Genomic DNA, 21,300 nt, shown 5'->3' with positions numbered 1-21,300 from the left:
GAAGGGAAGGGAAGGGAAGGGAAGGGAAGGGAAGGGAAGGGAAGAGCTTCCTCTGATCAAGGGTGCTGCTGGGCTTGTAGGGAGCAGGAGACAGCTTGTTGTGCTTTGGGTAACTAACTGATAACATGAAAGCCCACTTCTACTTCAAAAAAAGAGACAGCATAAGGAGGAAGAGGCTCTACCTTCCATAGGAAGGCAGAAGTGCTAGCATTGGGCTGTGATGGTAAACTTCCCCACCTGGTTTTCAGCACTACTTAAAGCTTTGCTGTGCCCTTGCCTCCATCTCATCTGTGACAGTACATCTTTCCTAGCTGTTTGACCTCATTTGCTTCAGCTGTTTTCAGTAGTGGGAATGGTTTTTAAGAGAGTGGTTGAATGATTTCCCTGTATAATACACTTACAAGATTTTATGTAGTTTTTAGTAATCAAAGTAAAGTTTCAGGTAACTGATCAAATAGAGAAAGGAAAGCCCAAACATTCCGGCTTCAGGTCATGGTTGAGTAGACTTTTGCTGACATCAGCCATTATTAATTGCACCAGCTAAATTACAAAGATGTTATCGCAGCTCTGGGAACCAAGCATACTGTAATTACAAGGGCTATTGGGTTCCCCATTCTGCACCCTTTCTTTTGGCTTTAACCATCAAGGCTCCAACTCAAAAGTGAACGGATTTATGTAGAGCCTTCAGGGTTGTTGTGAAAGCAGTGTGCAGTGAAGATGCATCCGTCTGGTGACAGATGCAGTGTCCTGCACCGTTGTGTGTTGCACCAAATACAGGCTGGTACATTTATTGAGGTGAAGAGCTTGTATTGTAACAGCATCTTGCCTATGGATGGTGGATGCTTGGCTTGTCAAACGGTCACGGGCATCATTATTTCTTCTTGTTGTGATCAGCATGCCTGCAAGAGCCTTACTGCTTATCTTCCAGCCACCAAAATACTGTACATCTCTGTGGATCTCAGGATGGCTGTCCTTTTTAAACCTAGCAACAGATGGCACCCTTGAAAATGCAAACTGCGAGTGGCCACAGCTTCCATCAGCACATGAAAGATGTATAGCCCAGGATGTATTTAAGGGGAAGCCAAAGCAATCAGTGCATTCAGATGCGTGCTTCCACCTTTGTCATTCAGCACATGTCCCAGTTCAGAAGGGCACTTACATATCTCCATATTGCCTGAGATTGCCCAACTGTAGTCGATGGGACTGGCTGATAGCAGTAAAACTGCTTGCAATTGAAATGAGATGCGTTTTCTAGACACTGATGAACTGGGACCTGTGATGGCTTAAGGGTGGTGAATGCTCAGCAATGTAACATTTCTGTTATTTATGAAGATAAAGAATTTGCTCCCCCACCCCCATTGGAAAAGTAACCATATCTGGAATGCATATTGGGTAGCTTTTCAGGAATGAGAACTGAGTGCCATCTTGCTGGCAGACAGGGAGTTGAAATAGCTCTGTGTTACAGATTCTGATGTCAAATATCTGTTTCTAAAAATTGAAAGCTGTCACGTAGAAGCTGGCTGGCTGGTTTGGCCAGCTGCAAGAAGACTCAGGTTGTGTTAGGAGCTTCCTTTTAGCTTCTATCTCTGTTTCCTATTAGATCAGCTTCCTCTTCAAAAATGTACAGGTAAAGGAAAACCTAGACAAAGATTGTAACCTTCCTTGGAAACATAGCTTCACCACTGATATAGACCAGTGGGAATACTTGGTGGTGCTGAGCCCTAGCTACAGGGTACATTTTGGGCCAGCAAAGCACGGGTTCCTCAGGGCAACATCAGTCAGGCTCCTTAATTGTTGATGTGAGCAGCCAAGCTGGCTGCATCTGAGATGATGCAGGAAAAATTCCCACAAATGACCCTGCTGGCAGCTTGGTGAGTACCACTGCTTGAAACAAAGCAGTAGGAAAAAGCAGCTGCAAGCAGTAACCATTCCTGCAGGCACACAATGTCCCTATTGCAGCTGATGTTCTATGCAAGGTGTGCTGCTGGTGAAGCTGTGCAAATTCCCTGAATTTTCTGAAAAATCTATAATATCTGTATTTATGCATTTCCAGCCGTAGTTAGCTGTTGTGTCCTTGTCTTAATTTCAGCTAGGACTGAGTTGTTTTTCTTCTTCCCGTCTGGTATGATGCTCTGTTTTGGTTGAGGAGAAAAACAATGTTGATAACACACCGATGTTTCTGGGCGTTATTGAGTAGCACTCTACAGAGCCAAGGCCATTTTAGTTTTCTCTGCTTCTCCTCTTGTCCTGCCAGCAAGGGGCTGGTGGGCATAAGGAGCAGGGAGTGGCCAAAGGGATATTCTGTACCGCATGACATCACGCAGAAGGAAAGTTTGAAAAAGGAGGAGTTCATTGGGTGGTCTTCTGTTGCTCGGGGACTGGCTGGGTATTGGGCTTGCAGATGATGTGTTGTACAGATCAGGAGGGTTATGTGCTGTCTGGACAATGGTATTCTTTTAAACTTTCACTTGATAGCAACTGTCTGCTTTCTGAACATTTCTGATACCACTGGTGCTGTGAGTTGTAGATCTAGGATGCATGCATAACAACCAAGTACAAAAGATTGCTCTGAGATCCTTGTGTTTGCATTCCATCTCTGCATCACGGCTGTGCACGTGAGTGCTACGCCATCCCGCACATACCTTGCTGCCAACGCCTTCCCCCGTGCGGGGCTGTGGGCATTGTTCCAAGGGTCATTTCAAGGTTTGTTTGCTCAAACTTTCAATGAGCCAGTGAGAAGAATGACATCATTGGCGCTGCCAACTTCACAATGTAGGCTGCGTGGCTACAGCATAATCAATGAGCTTAGACTTAATCAATGAACTTAGACATAATCAATGAACTTAGACTTGTTTTGTAATGAAGTAATGAAGAAAATGACCAGCCTATTTTCATCTGGCAACCAGCAGTAGTTTACGACTTGAAGAAATAATAATTTTCTTTTGAATTATGTTTTGTCTTTTGACTCATGTTTTCTTCCTTTGTTGTGTTGTTTTTTCCCCAGCTGGGATGACAGCAGCTCTGTCAGCAGTGGGATCAGTGACACCATAGATAATCTCAGCACTGATGACATTAACACCAGCTCCTCTATCAGCTCTTACGCCAACACACCTGCCTCCTCCCGTAAAAACTTAGATGCACAGGTAAGGTAAAAGAGTAACACTGATATTTATTACTTTCCCATGCAATCAATATTATTGTCTTAAGTTGGATGAAGTCTTATTCATGCCTTCACACATACTATTTCTTGACAGAAAAATAATTAAATGTATGAATATTTTTCCATTAACTGTAACCTTGTTCTAATTTGCAGCTGTCTTTACAGCCTTTCAGCAACACAGGCTGAAAAACTTGGAAATTGATTGAGAAAAACATTAAGAATGCCAAGAGATATTGTTGTTTTGACTAATGCTAAGTACCATACTTCAGCAAAACTGAGCTCCAGATTCCTGAATTAGTCCACGCTAATGTTTTTTATGTGTCTTTACCACCTTCCCCTTTCCCATGTACTTGGCCAACTGAACCCATGCACAACCCTCAATGCAGTGGGTGTTGCTGAAAAGGAAATGTCAAGCAGCAGTAACCATCGTATGTGGCATTTATGAACGTTTCCTGTGTGTATGTGTGTAATCCATGGAATATCTGCTGTGGTGTTATGGCAACAAGTGTTTTTTTCCTTCGTAACAAGACTGCAGTACAGAAAACATGCATTAGTAGATGGGATTTTTCCTCCTAGCTCGAGAAAAGGGTGTTACGTTTTTTTCAAAGAATAGAATTTGAGTAAGTCAGTGTGAAGGTTAAAGATTATTTGCACTCCCATCGGAAATGTACATGTACTAGGCAAATGAAATAAATTATTTTTAACTTCTGGGGCTGCACATTACTTCAGGCTTCCTATTCCTGGCAGCATTGCATAGGAAGATAAATTTTGTGTCCATCAGCAGCCTACATGTATATATGTCAAAGCTGCTGCCCTGCAGTGACTGAGCACTGCAGCAGGTAGAGGAGAAGGAAGCATAGACAACTTTCTTTTCTGTTTCTTTCTTCTTTTATTCTTCTTTTCATAACTGGACCCTAAATTTGCTTTTAATACCTGTTCTAATGTAGAAGTGTGGTTGCTGTGAAGTCTTACTCTGCCTGCAGGACTGTGGTGCAAGCATATATTTACTCTTTGTTCCCTTGCCATAGTGCATATTTGAGCCTATATTAAAGATTCCCAGTTAGCCTCTGGTTGTATATCAGTGATTTCATGTGTGCTCGAAACTGCTAATGCAAGTCCTGTACAAGTTGAGAGGAGTCAAGATATATCAAGCATGTTTTTCAGTATCTTAACACAGACAATAACATAGGCAACTCAAATGTTTTTTTGACAATTGTTAATATCTCAACACTGTAATACTGTCGGGAAGAAAAAAAGGAGGAAAAAGGAGACATAACTAAATATTAAGCTAAGAAAAAAATAGAAACTCATTTGACTTGTATCTTCTGATGGATCAGATTCTTGGAAACACCTCTAAGAGATCAAAATCTGTGTTGTTGAGCTTCTCTTCCTCCTCCACAACTATCACAGCATCCAAAAGAATGCAGACTTATAGCATAGACCAGAAGGAGATGAGCTGAAGCTTGTAAAGAGCATAGCCATTAGAAGAGGGAACTGGGAGCCAAAATGTACGGTTTGTTTACAGTTCTTTGATTTGTATCTGTTACCTGCTTCTCTCCTCAGTTTCCATGACTGAAACTGTTTATTCTAGGTACTATTAACTGCAAATTATTATCCATAAAATACTTTGTTTTCATTTAAACAACAACAGAAAAAATCCTACTCTTGTCAGCCAGGGGTATGGAGATTACAAGGAGTGATGGAACCATGTGTATCTTGCAGGGTTGGTTTTTGTTGCCCAAAGTAGTCCTCACTGCTCATGACAATAATGACTGCTGCATATATGCTTTTTCTGCCTTATCTTGAGTATGGTGACCTGTGCCAGGGTTTGCATTCCCTTGCTTGGTAAGCCACAGAGGACTGGTACACATCTGCACAGGGATGCAGACTTCTCAGGTGATCCATTGTTTTGGTTCTTGTAAATAGCAGGCACTTAACTTCTAAGCTACCGCATTGAGGTGGTACAGAAGTTGGGTTTCAGATAATTAAAGAGGGAGCTGGAAGCTAACACATGTGCAGCTGGGAGTTTAGAAAAATAAGACAGCTCATCAAAGGGAGAGAGCCCTAACATGTCAGTGTCTACTGATAAAATCAGCAAGTTACTCTGCAATGAGCAGGACATGCTCACAGTAGAAAAGAAAGTCTCTGCTAAGAAACTGATTTTCAGAAGTGCTGAATACCTCCATCTCCAGAAGAAGATGTATTTTGTTCATCTCTGAGAACCAGGCCTTAGAAATGGCCATGACTTAATCTTTATAGACATTGATTATTGTAGTCCCCTTTGGTAGCAGTGATGTGGAGATGTTCTCAAGTTGATTCTGAACAAACCAGGGAAGGGAACCAGAATTTAACTTACCATGGCACTGTGTCTTGCTCTCATTATCATAGAATCACAGAATGGTTTGGATTGGAAGAGACCTTAGAGATCATCCAATTCCAAACCCCCTGCTATAGGCAGGGACACGTCTCTGTAGACCAGGTTGCTCAAAGCCCCATCCAGCCTGGCCTTAAGTGCTTCCAGGGAGGGGGCATCCACAACCTCACTGGGCAGTCTGTTCTGGTGTTGGATTATGCCAAACACTAAATGACTTAACATAGCTATACTGCTTTTGCAGCACTGTAAATTTTTCCCAAGCATTGCAGAGACTTGATTGGTTTACCTTTTAATATAGCACTACATAGAGTTTGCCATTAAGGTCGTATCATACAGATATTGCAAAGAGAGATGAAGACCTAGTGGGCATTTGAAAATAACTTATTTAACTTGAACGAGATAGAAGAGGAGATTCAGTCGTAAACTTTTTCTCGTAATCATACAGAGATCACAAGAAGGAAAGGAAACAATTTCCTTAAATAGAAAACAGCAGCATCTTTAAACTGTTGGACCAAGATGACTTCCCAGTTTCATTGGATCAAAGATGGATTTGATCTGTTTACAGCTTACTGAATAGATTTATTGTGCTGCATGTCTTGCTGTGTTCTGCAGCAGAGTTTTCCACTTTCACCTAATTCAGGCCCTTTCAGGTGGGTGGAGTTTCTGCTGAAACTGGAAGCCAGGTTTCACCGTGTTTTGCCTTTGATTCCTTAGTCATGTTTCTGTGCTGTTCTTGTTGTTTACCATTAAGCAACATCTCTGGCCAAGGAGCTTAGAGGGTAAATGTGCAGCATTTCAAAGGCTGGGGAAAAGAGCTTGGAAAAAAATGTGTGGGAGATGAAGTAGAACTGAAGAGAGTGGAGAGAGAGGACTTGCTGTAGTCAGTTTACTGTGTTGAGATTGTACTGTTCTTACGGATGTGAAGCAGGGGAAAGGAAAGCACAGGAGCATTTCATATTCAACCAAAACTAGAATAAAGCCTTTACTAGCAAGTAGGTGTATTTCCTGCTCTCAAATGTGTACAGCGTAAATATGCAATTCCAGACAAGGTATTTGAAGTGAGGCATTAATGACAACGTGTGAGGGATGATGTTGGGATTGTTTTGTTGGCTGATTGTTTGTTGTTTCTTGCCTATACTCTCTTCCAAGATGTGTGAGCATAGGAGATATTTTCATGAAATGATGATTTTAGAGAAACTCAAGACACAGAAATGGTCACATTGAGAATGTGTTACAAATCTACTGATGTTCGTGCATTGAAAGGTAGCCATCCCGAAGTCTTCCAACCATACAAAAAGGAGGAAGCTAGAAGGCAGTGTTTTCTCTCCATGTTAACTATGTTGAGTTGCTCTCTTTGAATGGAGCATCCAGGAAATGACATTTGAGTTACACGAGGAAAATGCAACAAGAAAAAAGTATCTAAATCCATACCTCAGGAAATGCTCACTGGGCTGATGGCTCAGTACCTACATAAATGTAGATAAATAACTCAAGTCCTGAAAAAAAAAAGCACTCTGATGTATGGCGTCATCTTTCACACAGTGATCACTTAGACTAGTTTTTCTGGCTTTAAAAAAAAAGAAAAGCAGTTACAGTAAAACTTGGAAAAAATTAAACCACACCCTCCTTCTGCCCCCCTCATTTCTGTTATACCTATGATGTGATCTGGTAAGAACAGGGAAATAATGGAGTTGAAACATACCTTACAAACTTTAAAGTATGGTATTTTGCTGTAAGCACAATACATTATCACGCATCCTTTCCTATGCTGTGATTTTCTGCTTATTCAAAGAGAGGAAAAGATTATGAGCTTTATAATATTTTGTGGCATTTGAAACAATTTCAAGTGTTATTACCCTTCTACTGCTGCACAGTGCTGAGTATCGTACTCAGCAACTTCCAGAAATTCACTGAGTCTTACTGGAGGACTTCATGATTAGGTATTGAATTGGCAGGCTCTTTTGTGATCATTAAGGTTGGAAAAGACCACTAAAGTAATCTAGTCCAACCACCAACCCACGATGCTGTCATGCTTGGAGAGCATTATGACGTTTTTATTTGGAGCAGGTAATTTGTACCTGAGCACAAAAGTTGATTGTGGTATTACTAAATTTGCCCAAATTAATCAACATCGTTTGAGAAGTAGAGTTCTACAAGGATAATTTTAATAGTAACCATTGCCAATAGGAAAAGCTAATGAGAGAGAATATATTTCACATATGTGGTAATAGAATTCATTTAAGAGCTTCTGAGAATTTGGCAAAAGTTTGCACATGAAAAAATTCTCTGTTTGACATCTTTGCTAAATTCTCAGTAGAAGACTGGCAGCACAATCAGTCTGTTCAAAGAATAGGGAAAAACAGTTTGTATGAGCTGAGTATGGTTGAAAAACTGATGTAATTTGTGTATTTAAGGCAGACTTGAGTGTTGCTAGAAAGTTGGGAGAGATTCATGCTTCTTCGGTTCTTGGGTGTCTTCCTAGCATATTAGATTTAACAGCATTCCACATCTTCAGATCTGTTCAAAAAGCTGCCTCATCATGCTCTGGAGATCAGATTGCCAACAAGAGATAGAAAAGCAGCAGGAACAAAGGAAAGCTAGCTGCACAGGTTCAAAATGATTTTTTGGCATTGCACTATAAAGGGTTCCTCAGAAATTTGAGAGGGGGATTATAAATGGCATAGGGCTGAGTGTATCCTTTATAAACCAAGTTCTTTTTCTTTCTTCTTTATTTATTTATTTGTTCTAAAGGGAACAACTTGTATGTTTTTTTATATTTATCCCTGCCGCATTAGAGAAGATACACGTTGTTGGGGTTCTTTTCTTACTGTGACTTTTCCTATTCAGTGGCATGTTGCGTTTATTGGTACTTAGAAATGAGTGCTGACTTTATTAATCAGTTCAATAACTCTCTTTTATGAAGCTGCTCAAAAGGAAGATGTGCTGTGAAGGTTCTATTATAATTCCTTATCTGTCCTAGACTGATGCAGAAAAGCATTCCCAGGTCGAGCGGAATTCCTTGTGGTCCAGTGATGAAGTCAAGAAATCAGATGGAGGATCCGACAGTGGCATAAAAATGGAGCAAGGATCTAAATGGAGGAGGAATCCCTCTGATGTGTCTGATGAATCTGATAAAAGCACTTCTGGTAGGAAGAACGCTGTTATTTCGCAGACGGGTTCCTGGCGACGGGGCATGTCGGCTCAGGTTGGCATTACCACACCAAGGACTAAACCTTCAACCACCTCGGGCACATTAAAGACACCTGGAACAGGTGAGAAAAGGTGTAAGATATAAACAAGCCAAAGGGGAAAAAAAAAAAAGGTGATCAGTAGGGAAACAGGCTGAATTCTTGATAGAGGTAGAACCTGAACTTCAGGTAATCCTGTCTTTTTATTTTTAGGTATTTTTTTCAACCTGTATGGAAACTTGTATGTCCACATTTCTGTTTCTGTTCATTTTGAAAGTTGTTTTCAAGACAACCCTGGTCTTAAGCTATTTTTTGGCCATAGTATTAACATATGAAGCATAAATAATGTAATTTTAGCTTTTGAAGTCACGATTAACTTTCAGAATATACAGAGTATGTGGTTGAGGAGAGTTTTTTTGTTGTTGTTGTTGTTTTCCAGTACTAAACCAGCATGCTAATTTATACTAAAACACCTTTTAGTTCTGGGCTTTCTCATAAATTGAGAGTTGATTTTAGCACTTGCAGATGTGTGAATGAAAAATGATTGAATTTACATAAGTAATGTAAGTTAATACCTCTTATTTGATTGTGTGAACAACTGTACACAAAAAAGTTGAAGTCACTACTTATTTTCTTGAAAAATACATTTTAGGTAAATAACTGATTGCCTGACACAACTTCTTTCTGATGATAAAAGGGGATCAATCTGTAGTAGCTACAGAGCACTACATTTTTTTTCTAATCTGTCATTATTACATAAGTTTGTTCTGTTTTTCATGCTATCAAGGGCAAACACACCATATACTTTCTCTGGCAAGTCTGCATGTATAACTCACTAGAGTGGCATTTAAGTTCAGTGCAGACTAGATCATAGTTTTTAACCACACTCTTGTGGCTAGCACGCTTTTGCTTTTCATGCTGCTTTGAGTTTCATCATTTGCTTGCTGTTTTCAAGTCATTAAATATTAGAATTCTTTTTCTATTTTTGTAGGGAAAACTGATGACGCCAAGGTATCAGAAAAGGGTAGACTATCTCCTAAGGCTGGACATGTTAAACGTTCCCCATCAGATGCAGGACGCAGCAGTGGTGATGAATCCAAAAAGCTTCCCACAAGTAACTCTAGAGCAACTGCTGCTAATGCTAATGCGTTCGGATTTAAGAAACAGAGCGGGTCAGCCGTAGGCATGACTATAATTACTGCCAGTGGGGCAACTATCACCAGTAGATCAGCTACTCTGGGAAAAATCCCAAAGTCATCCGGACTCATGGGTAGGACCACTGGTCGGAAGACTAGTGTTGATGGCTCACAGAACCAGGATGATGGCTACTTAGCGCTCAGTGCTCGAACTAACCTTCAGTATCGTAGTTTACCCCGACCCAGTAAATCAAGTAGCAGAAGTGGAGCTGGGAATAGATCTAGCACTAGTAGCATAGACTCCAACATAAGCAGCAAATCAGCTGGGTTGCCTGTCCCTAAAATGAGAGAGCCTGCCAAGGTAATTCTTGGAAGCTCTCTGCCAGGATTAGTCAATCAGACTGATAAAGAGAAAGGGATTTCGTCTGACAACGAAAGCGTGGCCTCATGTAATTCTGTTAAAGTGAACCCTGCATCACAGACTGCTTCTAGTGGAGCTCAAAGTACTCACCAGCAAGGAGCCAAGTACCCTGATGTGGCCTCTCCCACTTTGCGCAGGTAGGCAATAAATTCATTGATTGTGAAATGATGTTAGTTAGAGCTGAATGATCCAGGACTCTTTGAGCCAGGTCTGGCTGTACTTTCAGGAGCACTCAGTGTCCTACACGAAGGTCGTTGTACTTAATTTCACATAAGCAGTTTGGCTAGTGTTGTAAATATGCAAAACACTGTGAGACAAGAGCAATAATTTAACATTTGGAAAAGAAAAGCAACCTGTCCGGCAGCAGTTCGGGCAATTGTGATATGAGTCTCTGTCTTAAGATTTGTGCCCGAAGGCATTATCTGTACTGATACCACAGGAAGAAATATTTTCTTGTGTGAAGATTACTGAAGAATTCTTGCACTAGTGTGTATGTAGCAAACCTGAACGTGCTCCAGTGGTGGTTCAAATCACAAATTGACAACGGAAGAGTTGTTTCAAATTTTCATTGTGATGGTACAGTCTGACCTACCATGTTTAGACTCACGTGCCTAACCCAAACTGATGTTTCAGCAACATGGATTAGGCCAGTGTTTTGTAAGACTCATAACAGCAGGTTATTCAAGTACAAAGAAGCCTAAGAGAAATTCCTGTCTAAGCTGGGTTGAAATTTCTTACCTCAGGAGTATTTTTGAACAGCTGTCTTACTTGTCTTCTGATTCTCCACCATTGTCCCACACGATATTTAACATGAATATTGAGTTGGGCAGGAATTAATTTCTTGAAGTAGTGTGCATCGAAGTCTTGATACTAGTGAAAGGTTCCGTTAATATTATTTTTCAATTTAATTTGACATTGAGTAGCTTGTCTGTTTCAAGTTGCAGTGTTTTGCATTTCATTTTGTCTTGACACCATAATACCCATACAGTTACGCTACATCATCCTGCTTGCAGTGATGTGATAAAGCTGCATTCCATCTGAAGCACCAGTGCAAGCATAATGGCTGTGATGGCAGCTTAGGCTAAAGCTTTATAGAGTTGTAAGCTGTATCTTTTTAGGCGAGTGGTTTTATTTGAAGAGCCTTTGCGAGGGTAATTCAAGATACTTCATTTGTTTTATTCCCGGTTATCATTAGATAAGCCGTGTCTTTTAGAATGTTTAACCTTCATCAGTGACTCCTTAAAATGAAAAACTCAAATGGACCCTTCATTTCTAAGGCATGCCTCATGGCAAGTGCAGATTTTCAGTGTTGCATGCCTCAGGCACATAAATCTGGAAACTTGATTGATTTTTTGATTGCAGATTTTTTTATTATTATTAATAGAAAGCCGTGTTGCTCACCATATAATTGAAATGCTGCATTAGAAATAAATACAATTTCAGAGAGAAGACGCCGAGGCTGAATTTCACCATTCCATCATTTGATCTAGAATTTCATTCTTGAATTTTTACCAGGCTGTCTAAATAGAGACATATGATCAGAGTTGAATTTGACCTCTTGAATTTGTTACTGATTTCTAGAATGGCAGCTGAGAAGACTTTGAGCTTTATTCTCACATTCAGTTGAGATGGGTTGCACGCAGTTTTTCCTGTATATTTTCTCAGCCTTGAAATTTTTTAAATATTCCACAGAATCACACAGAACTGCAGAATGGTTAAGCTTACAGTAAATTAGAAGCCATATCTTTGCCTGGAAGACTGCAAATACGTATAAGTTTTGTAGACAGTGAAATTCTGTAATTTTGCTATGGGACCTTCACTGTGTCTATTCTCTGAATATTCTCTTTAGCTGAAGTGTTACATATCCAGCATTTCCACTAAATGAAGCTGTTTTCTATCATGACATATTTTACTAGTTGGGTGTTTGTGCACTGCACATATAATACACTGCTTTTCTGTTAATGGAAGTCATGCACGACCAAAGAGCAGCTCGAATTTATCAGTTGCTTGTCAGTAATAGCAGGAAGGAGAAAACAGATGGCCGTTCTTGCAGTGTATTTCCTTCCAGAATTAATCCCTGTATTGATGTGACTATCTTGCTGGGATGGATGTTTTCTGTCCCAAAAGGAATGCTCTTCAGACCACAACCTCTTGTTCCGAGGCTGTGGTTCAGCACTACACTGCCTTTGGCAGCAAAGTGTTCCTGTTTGTGCCACAGCGCTTCGTCCTTTCAGTCGCAGTAGAGGTGCTGTGAAACAGCTTGGGGAAGATTGCTTTGTTTAAAAACGGGTTGTAAAATTGATGTGTGGGTGATGGGGTTTCTTTGAAGCTCTAGGATCTTATCCCTAAGTCCCAGATCGCCTGTATAACTGAAGAGGTGGTGTGCAATGGCACACGAGCAGGAATACCCTGAGCTGCTGTTGTTACTGAAGGACTTGTAGCATTGCAGTATGATTTGACATTTATCTTCATAGCCAGTCCAATAGCATTAATTCTAAATGGAACCTAGACTCTTAAATATCTCTCAATCCCTATAGGAATGGTGTTTATTGTTTGAAGGCTTCTGCTTGTCTAAGTCAGCCTGTGCTAATCATTAAGGTATGACATGGGGTAAGCCAACTTTGCCAGATCTGTGCAGGTTTGTGAATGCCTGCATTCTCTAAGTGAGGTGCTGAGTGTTCCTGGCACAGATATTAGAGCAATGCTGAACATAAGATAATTAGAAATGTGCATCTCAGCCTGGTCCAGCTGCAAGTATGCAGCAGCAACAATCCAGTGGAGGCATTCCAGACATTGCAGAGGTGTGCTGAAGCTTAAGATAGCACAGGTAGATAGTAGGTACAGTGGTTCTTGGCATCACTGGGTTTACTACAAGCACTGTAGAGGGCCTAGCTAAATTACGCAGCTTGAGTTTCTGGGAAGGGTTGGATAGGCTGAATAGTGTGCATGTGGTGTGCAGGTGACCTGGGCATACTCAAAAGCAGAGAAAGTTCTGCTCAGAGCATACACATCCATACATCTTTAGGAACTCTTAGCTAGAAATGCTATAGTCCTCTTTTCTGAGAGGAATGTCCACTAGACATTCACTTTGTAAGATTTCATCCCCAATACGACATGCTGTTGATATGGAAATAGCAAGTCCATGGAGAGATGGGTGAGCAGAGCTAATGTTCTAAAGCAGTTAAAAGAGCTAAAGGCAGAAGTAGAAGTAATGTTCTAGGAAGGATGTTTTCTTGGCAAGAGGTGCAGTTGTAGCGTGGGCATCAGTGATGCAAACTGGAAAAGCTGCAGTCATCCTCCTCCAACCATGCTTATATCCTGTCCCTTGCACTGGTGGACACTCAGCTGATCTTCTCCTGAGCCAGTTCCAGGTGCCAAACAAGGAACAGTCTCATTCTGTACTCCAAAAGGATAGTTTCTAGCCAGTTTAGCTATTGAAATGAGATGAACCTACATTTGATGTCAGTAAATATCTTCACTGCTACATCCCTGCATGCGATGCTGAGTCTGTGCAGAGCAGTCAGTGATTTGCAAAGAACTTCACTGGGCAATAAGCTTTCAACCTGTGCTATTTGGTGTTTCGGAGTAATCAGTGAGGTGTTTCTCTGGTATCTCTTTCCCTTAAGAAGAAGATGATAGTGCAGCTATATTTCAGTTGTGTAAGGCAACATTTTAGCTTTGAGAAAGTATGATTCAGTGCAGAATCACCAAGGATGGATTTGAAGCTATAGTAATTGCCTCTGGAATCGAGCGTAGGTGGACTGAACATAAGGAGATTCAGAAATTTGTAGTTTTATATGTTTAATCTATTACCATTTATTTAATGTTGATTTTCTGAACCTAAGATACGTAGTTTAGATATAAAATATCTTTGCATTTAATATTCCATGTTATGTATTTTTCATACTGTCTTTTTTTTGCAGACTTTTTGGTGGAAAGCCTAGTAAGCAAGTTCCCATCACAACAGCAGAAAATATGAAAAATTCAGTAGTCATCTCCAATCCTCATGCTACTATGAACCAGCAGGGTAATCTTGATTCACCATCTGGCAGTGGTATACTGAGCAGCGGGGGCAGCAGTCCTCTCTATAGTAAGAACACAGATTTGAACCAGTCTCCACTAGCTTCTAGTCCCAGTTCTGCACATTCAGCTCCTTCCAACAGTTTAACATGGGGTACCAACGCAAGCAGCTCTTCAGCTGTTAGCAAGGATGGCATTGGCTATCAGTCTGTCAGCAGTCTTCATACCAGCTGTGAATCCATTGATATCTCTCTGAGCAGTGGAGGTGGGCTGAGCCATAACTCCTCTGGGAGCTTGATTCCAGCCTCTAAAGATGATTCTCTGACTCCCTTTGTCCGAACCAACAGCGTTAAGACCACACTGTCTGAAAGGTTAGTAGTTATTTTCTCTCATTTCCATATACTCGTATGTATTTCCAGTGTGAGTGAGGTTCTGTCAGCAGTAGGCAAGAGTGTAGTTGCAGTTCAAGTTGTGCTTCTTGCAACATGGTGTTATGGTGAATGAGATTACTAGAACAAACCAAGTAATCATTCTAGGAAAGGAGCCCAGTTCAGAGCAAGTGGTTATGTTCAGGTGAGATTTTTCATTTGCTATGGTAATCAATATGACAACTTTTCTTGTTACTGTATTATACTTAGAATATGAATTTTGCATCACATATCCTTCCTGAGTTACTTGATCTGTTGGTGGTGTTCAAAAAACCTCCAGCGTTACAACAATTTTAATTTGAGAAGCTATTGCTTCTTGTTTAGCTTCTTGCTTATAACATTTGATAAAGGTAGAATCTGGGCTACCAGTGCTTGTGTGTTGTGATGACGACAACAGTTTATGAAAAGAAGATGTGATTTGACAAGCTTTTAGATTGGAGCTCATGCTGAAAAGTCCCTGTCTCTGTGGTCACTTGATCCCTTCTCTGCCTCTCCCTCCTGCCCTCTATCCCATCTCCAGCTGCCCTCTGCATTCCTCTGGTGGAGGAGTTTGTGTGAATGCACTAAACAAATCAGCTGGGATTTGGATCCAATTGGAAAATGGTCACTTGAATTGTATTTCAGGCTGATTGGTTTCCCAGCTGTCATCAGTAGCTGGTAGGAGTGGGGAGCAGGCTGATCAGGGAGGAGGGAACAGGACTGCTTTTCCAGCATGTTGAGCTAGCATCTGGATAAAACAGACGGAGACTTGCAAGGCATGCTCTGCTGTAGAAGGTGGTACCCCACAAGTGTTGGAAATAAACTACATTCTGATGTCTAATTATGTAGTCAAGTGACACAATTTTTGCATTTGCATCTTAATGCAGAAGTTACTGCTGAATGTAATGTTCTGATGGTTTGGGTTTCTGTTTCTGTTTTATTGTAATTCCTTTCTGTTCTCTCCTCTTTTTCATTCTAATATTTTTCTGTCTTACTGGACTGGTTCTTCTAGCCCACTTTCTTCCCCTGCTGCTAGTCCCAAATTCTGCAGAAATACTTTGCCCAGGAGACAGGACAGGTAATGCTGTCTCAGGACAGTAGAATGCACAAGGCTGTAGGTTTTGTTGCCCATCTTGGTGACGCAAATTGTTTTGTGAAAGATGTGCTCAGTCGAGTCCTCTGCTGTGTTCATTGTTCAGCTGCGAACTGACACAAAGACATGCCAGTGAGAGTGCACTCAAACACCCCATTTATCTACCTAAATCTGGATTATGGCATATGGCAGAGATGGCATGTTCTTCTCATTGCTCTTGATACTGGGAACATCTTTTGATTTGGGGTTGGTTGGTTTGTTTGTTTTTTCTGAACGTTTGCTCATTTCTTTGCCAATTTTTGTTCTGTCATTCGAAACTCTCACTAGCATTTCAGCATCCTTCTGGCATGCTGCTTTTCTCACTGCGTTTCAGGCTTGTCACTTATGTCGTGAAGTCCCAGTGTCATTCAGTGTTGTCAGTCCCTTATTGCAGTTTGGTACATGAGTGTTTTGTGGGGGCTTGGGCTCAACCATCCTTCTAAAAATGAATGTAAAAGCTGGAAAAAGATGACCTGAATCGAAACGTTTCAGTTTGCTGATGGAATTTAAGCTGAGATTAGTACACTTAAACAGTTCGATCCTGTTAGTCCCGTAGCATGCAGCTGAAGAGTAACATCAGGCTGCATTCCCAACGTGTATTGCTGAGCAAAGTGGCAGGAAGGTGGTTCTGACCAGCAGATTCTCCTCAGCTTTCAGAAATAGCCTGTGGAAATGGGGATTTTTAAGCGTATGCTTGACACGCACTATTTTTACGTTCACTGTGGACGGGAGAAATGACAGAATTGCTTTGTGAGCAGATGAGCTTCATGAGCAGGGTGTCAGCTGCATGCCGGTGAAAAACCACACCTGGGGAAGGAGGTTTTTGCATGTTCCTGTAGGAAGGCCCCAGCACTTTTTTCCTCTGAAGAGGTGATGCAGATGTTTGCACTCCCCTCTTCGCTCTGATCTTAACCCTTTCCTGTTGTCCTTCTCTGAAGTTCTTCTCTTTTAACTTTTCTGCAGCGACCCACATCTTGATAGGAACACCTTGCCTAAGAAGGGACTCAGGTATTGGTGTTTCCACGCAGTTTAACAGCTTTTGTGGTGGCTTTGGAGTTTGCCTTGTGTTTCTGTTGTGGCTGGTGGTGATGGTCGCAGTGCTTGCAAGAGGTGGCAACAATCTTTCTTCCTTTTCTTCTTTCTTTCTTTTTTTCTTTTTCCTTTAGTCCTTAAAGGAAGTTGTTTTCTACTGTGCTTTTTCTTTCTTTTTTTTTTCATCCAGTGGCTTGTCTGCTTAAGCAAGAGTTGTGGCTTTTGCTGGAAAGCACCTCATCAACCATCACTGGGCTCACTTTGGAAGCAATGATTTTGCTGCTTTTGTTGCTCTTACATGCAATGACGTGAGATTATGTTCACCCCAGTGTCCTTGGTGTTCGTACAAAAGCAGAAAATATTTTCAGTATCATCCTAAACCTTTTAGGATGGGTATGGACATATTCACTTTACAAAAGATATTTTCTTCTGAATCCTTAAGCACACAGGCATCTCAGAGAGCATTTCCACTTATCTAGAAAAGAAAAAAGAATTCCCAAAGAAACCCCTGGCAACTGCCTTCTAATACATTTTGTGTCACTCTAAGACTGTGATTTTTAAGATGTACAAAATTACACAGACTTTTTTTTATTCCATCCATAGAAGTGAGACTGCCAACATGAGGTCTTTTAATTAAACACTTAGTGTTACAGAATTTATAGGAGATACCAAATAGTTTAGAAAAACTATCACTTCAGAACTGCTTAATGCAGCTTGCAGGATCTCTGAGTTGATGCCTTGAAATGGCAGCTGCAATTAGTTCTGTGCTCTGTGCATTGTTCTTCACAGCAGCTTTATCCCATGAAGCTGAGTGCTAAAAGCCTTTCTTAATCTGGAATTTTGTTTAAAATGTTTGTGTGGTGGTTGAGTATGTCTCTAATATGTAAATACTCTCTTAAGACTGAAACTTTTGAGTGCTGAAGAGGTAGGTAGTGATCATGCAGAAACCTCCCGTTCTTAATAAACTGATATATGTGTCAGGTTTACCTTCAGAAAAGGCTCAGTGTAGTCTCCATGTTGATTATTTAATTATTTAAATTATTTAATTACATTTTGAACCAGATGAGATGCACCTCCCTTTAATATATGTGTAATATAAAATATTGGGTTCCCAACTTGTTTAAAAATCTGATAATGACTTTCTTGACTTGGATTGTAGTATGACAGAAATCCAGTTAATCTTAGCACCAACATATTAAAATAAGGATAAAATAAGGATTAAAATAAGGTTTTGTCATATCCTGAGGAAAGGTAGAGTTTTCCAAGCTATGTTTTTGTTTTCCAGTCATACCTATGTAACACACGCTGCACTTGATTCTGCAGTACTACACTACACATTTTCTACTGGTGTCTTTTTGTTATCTGCTAGTTGGTTATTGCTGAAGCTATAGGAAAGGAGAAATCTTTACATTTTATATGCAGGTTTTTCCATCTTTCGTTCCCTTTCCCCCTCCTCAAGCTTTGTGACATTCCATGGTTTGTTTGTTAGTTTGTTCTTCTTTCTTTATACAATAGTTGCCAGGGTTCATTCTGAAAGAGCCTGTTTGCTTTGTGCAGGTATACTCCTTCCTCCCAACTTCGTAGCCAGGAAGATGCAAAAGAATGGCTACGGTCGCATTCAGCAGGGGGGCTCCAGGACACTGCTGGCAATTCTCCATTTTCATCAGGATCCAGCATAACATCACCTTCTGGAACTAGATTTAACTTCTCCCAGCTTGGTGAATAACAAATGTGTTTTGATAATCATAGCAATACTTTGTGTGCTTTGAAAAGAGCATATGATACAATGGTCTTGCAGCAGCTCCAAGTACTGCTTTGAACCTTCAGGAAGCACTTTTGTTGAAATTAGTGTGACTAATCAGCATTGGTGTCTTGTGTACCCAAAAGTGGCATAGTTGCAGTAACGTCTGAAAGTATTTCCCTTGGAGTCCTCAGATGCCTTAATCTAAATTTTGAGCTATTAAGCAGAGCCATTCGTTAATATCACACGTTGCTGTGTTTGAAGAATGAAAATGTTGCCTGCCTGCTTACTAATGTTTTAAAGGCCAAGCATATCACTTAGTATCTCTCTGTCTGAAAATTTAACACAACTGAGTCTGAAGTAATATCCAAAAGCAGGGGAATTATAACTGAGAAAAAATCTTTAACTTAATTACACTGATAAAAGTAAATGAAAGAAATAACAGAAGGAGCTTAAGAGGATCCATAATGTTCTGTAGTTTTTAGTTGACCACCCCTGCGTCTGAAATAAACTGTTAGCATGCTAGAATATCTGGAAACAGGCAGTCATAGGACATCCAGAGGAGATTACCAGTTGAACAGCAGTTCTGTTGTTTTCATTTTTCCAAAAATTATTGTTAAACAACAGGAATAATTTATCACAAAAAGTGCTTTAAAAAATGTGAAAACTGGAATGGAAGTTTTATACTCTAAGCACTGGCTGGGAGAGCATTGGCTCTCAAGGCAAAATTGATGTTTTTGTGGTATCTTTTGATCTGCAAATTATGCAAGAATTCGTGCCTGTGTACTGCTTAGAATTCTTTGGACCTCACAGGGGAAATAAACTGTTCCGAAATATATAACTATTAGGAACCTAAAGGTCTTAAATTTTCCAACTTCCCCTAAATTCACATAAAAATACCATTCTCTGAGAACTTGAAGACTTCTGAGGAGATCATTCATGAGGCCTGTTCTGTGTAAGCAAAATATTAGTTCGAATTCACCTGGGCATTTTACACCTTTTTGAGGAAGGGCTGTTTCAAATTAAGTGAGAATTAATTCATGAGTATGAGGTGCTACTGAGTTGACTGAGTTTGCCTGTAGAAGCATGGACTTATCACCCAGTGTTTAGAATGACCTTACTTACTTGAATCTTCTTATTTATTAGCTTGATTTGCATGCCTCTTACTTGAGTCCACTGAAATTAGAAACATAATGAAGTCTAGAGTGGGTGACATGAAAAATTTGTGTCTAAGAATAACGAAATGTTTTCTGATAGCTGCACCAACATCGAGCATGAAAATTTGTGTTCACACAAATAAACTGTCATTTATTCTGTGCTTTACAGCAAGCCCAACCACTGCAGCTCAGATGAGCCTGTCAAATCCAACCATGCTGCGGACTCACAGCCTTTCCAATGCAGATGGTCCCTATGACCCCTATAGTGACACACGCTTCAGAAACAGCTCCATGTCCTTGGATGAGAAGAGCAGAACAATGAGCCGGTCTGGCTCATTCCGTGATGGCTTCGAAGAAGGTCAGTGCAGTATGTGGTGGTGGAAACGAGCAGAAGATGGCATTCTCACCTAAACCAAATGTAAATTTAGTGCTTCATTTCAGCATATGGGTCACTTCACAGCAGTTCTCCACGTAGCATTCTCTGGTTCTATTTGTCTTTGTTCCAGTGATACTCAGTGATCCCTCTGGCTGAACATAGGATGGCATATAAGTATTCTGCACATGTAAGTGCAGAAATTGTTTAAACACATCCTGTACTTCATTTTTAGTGATGTCTCAATTTTTAAATTCATGTTTGGAGTTAGCCTATTAAAGTGTTTTCTGGAATAGGCATAGCCATCTGAACCTAGGCCTCCACACTTCTGTTTGTAGTATAAATACTTGACATTAGTCAGACTGTTGTTGCTATTCCATCTAACTTCCAAGTATTTGATCTGTATGGAGTCTGTCTTTCCTTGGTATATCTGCTGAATGCTGTGGATTCATATTTGCACAGCATTCACGAAAGAAACCTGAGTAGTTCTTCAAAACATTTGGACTTTTTTTTCTTCCTCATCCTCATTTCAGGTATATTTTCATGCATATTTGATAAAAGAAGCTCAAGTCAGTACAGGAATAAAATGTCATTTACTTGTAAATGAGTATTTTATTTGATTGCTACTGATCATATGTCCTTGTGGCTGTTTGAAGAGCAGATAGCCTACTCAAGCTCCGAGTACACACCAAAAGCCCAACATGGCTTTGTTTTATAGGCCTGTCAGCCTCACCTCTGTCCCTGGAAAGGTGATGGAACAGCTTGTGCTGGATACCATCTCCAGACAACTGGGAGAAAAGGAGGTTATCAGGAGTAGTCAGCATGGGTTCACCAAGGGGAGGTCGTGCTCGACCAACTTGGTGGCCTTCTATGATGCTGTCACATGCTGGGTGGATGGGGGAAGAGCGGTAGATGTAATCTACCTTGATTTTAGAAAGGCCTTTGATACTGTCTCCCACGACATCCTTATAACAAAGCTGAGGAAGTGTGGGATAGATGAGTGGACAGTGAGGTGGGTTGAGAACTGGCTGACTGGCAGAGCGCAGAGGGTCGTCGTTGGTGGTGCAGAGTCTGGCTGGAGACCTGTAACCAGTGGTGTCCCCCAGGGGTCTGTGCTGGGTCCGGTCTTGTTCAACATCTTCATCAATGACCTTGATGA

At 40.7% G+C, this 21,300-nt stretch overlaps 1 protein-coding gene across 11 annotated transcripts in view; it reads left to right on the top strand.

Moving 5' to 3' along the window:
* Window positions 1-21,300, top strand: part of NAV2 (neuron navigator 2) — a 332,145-nt gene that overhangs the window by 278,982 nt on the left and 31,863 nt on the right. For 7 of the 11 annotated variants that reach the window (XM_003206105.4, XM_010710730.3, XM_010710727.3 and 4 more), the window contains 8 exons: window positions 3,005-3,143; window positions 8,515-8,806; window positions 9,714-10,416; window positions 14,203-14,670; window positions 15,719-15,784; window positions 16,802-16,846; window positions 18,428-18,588; window positions 19,938-20,126. In XM_003206105.4, the coding sequence (XP_003206153.1) occupies window positions 3,005-3,143; window positions 8,515-8,806; window positions 9,714-10,416; window positions 14,203-14,670; window positions 15,719-15,784; window positions 16,802-16,846; window positions 18,428-18,588; window positions 19,938-20,126 (2,063 nt within the window). The remainder of the gene's footprint in view (window positions 1-3,004; window positions 3,144-8,514; window positions 8,807-9,713; window positions 10,417-14,202; window positions 14,671-15,718; window positions 15,785-16,801; window positions 16,847-18,427; window positions 18,589-19,937; window positions 20,127-21,300) is intronic. The other 4 variants (XM_031553397.1, XM_010710728.3, XM_010710731.2 and 1 more) reach the window with 2 other exon arrangements.

Source organism: Meleagris gallopavo, chromosome 5, assembly GCF_000146605.3.
Source record: "Meleagris gallopavo isolate NT-WF06-2002-E0010 breed Aviagen turkey brand Nicholas breeding stock chromosome 5, Turkey_5.1, whole genome shotgun sequence".
In the NCBI taxonomy this organism is placed as follows: Eukaryota; Metazoa; Chordata; class Aves; order Galliformes; family Phasianidae; genus Meleagris; species Meleagris gallopavo.
The sequence above is the reverse complement of the archived record's forward strand: the minus strand, read 5'-3'. Positions and strand labels throughout refer to the sequence as shown.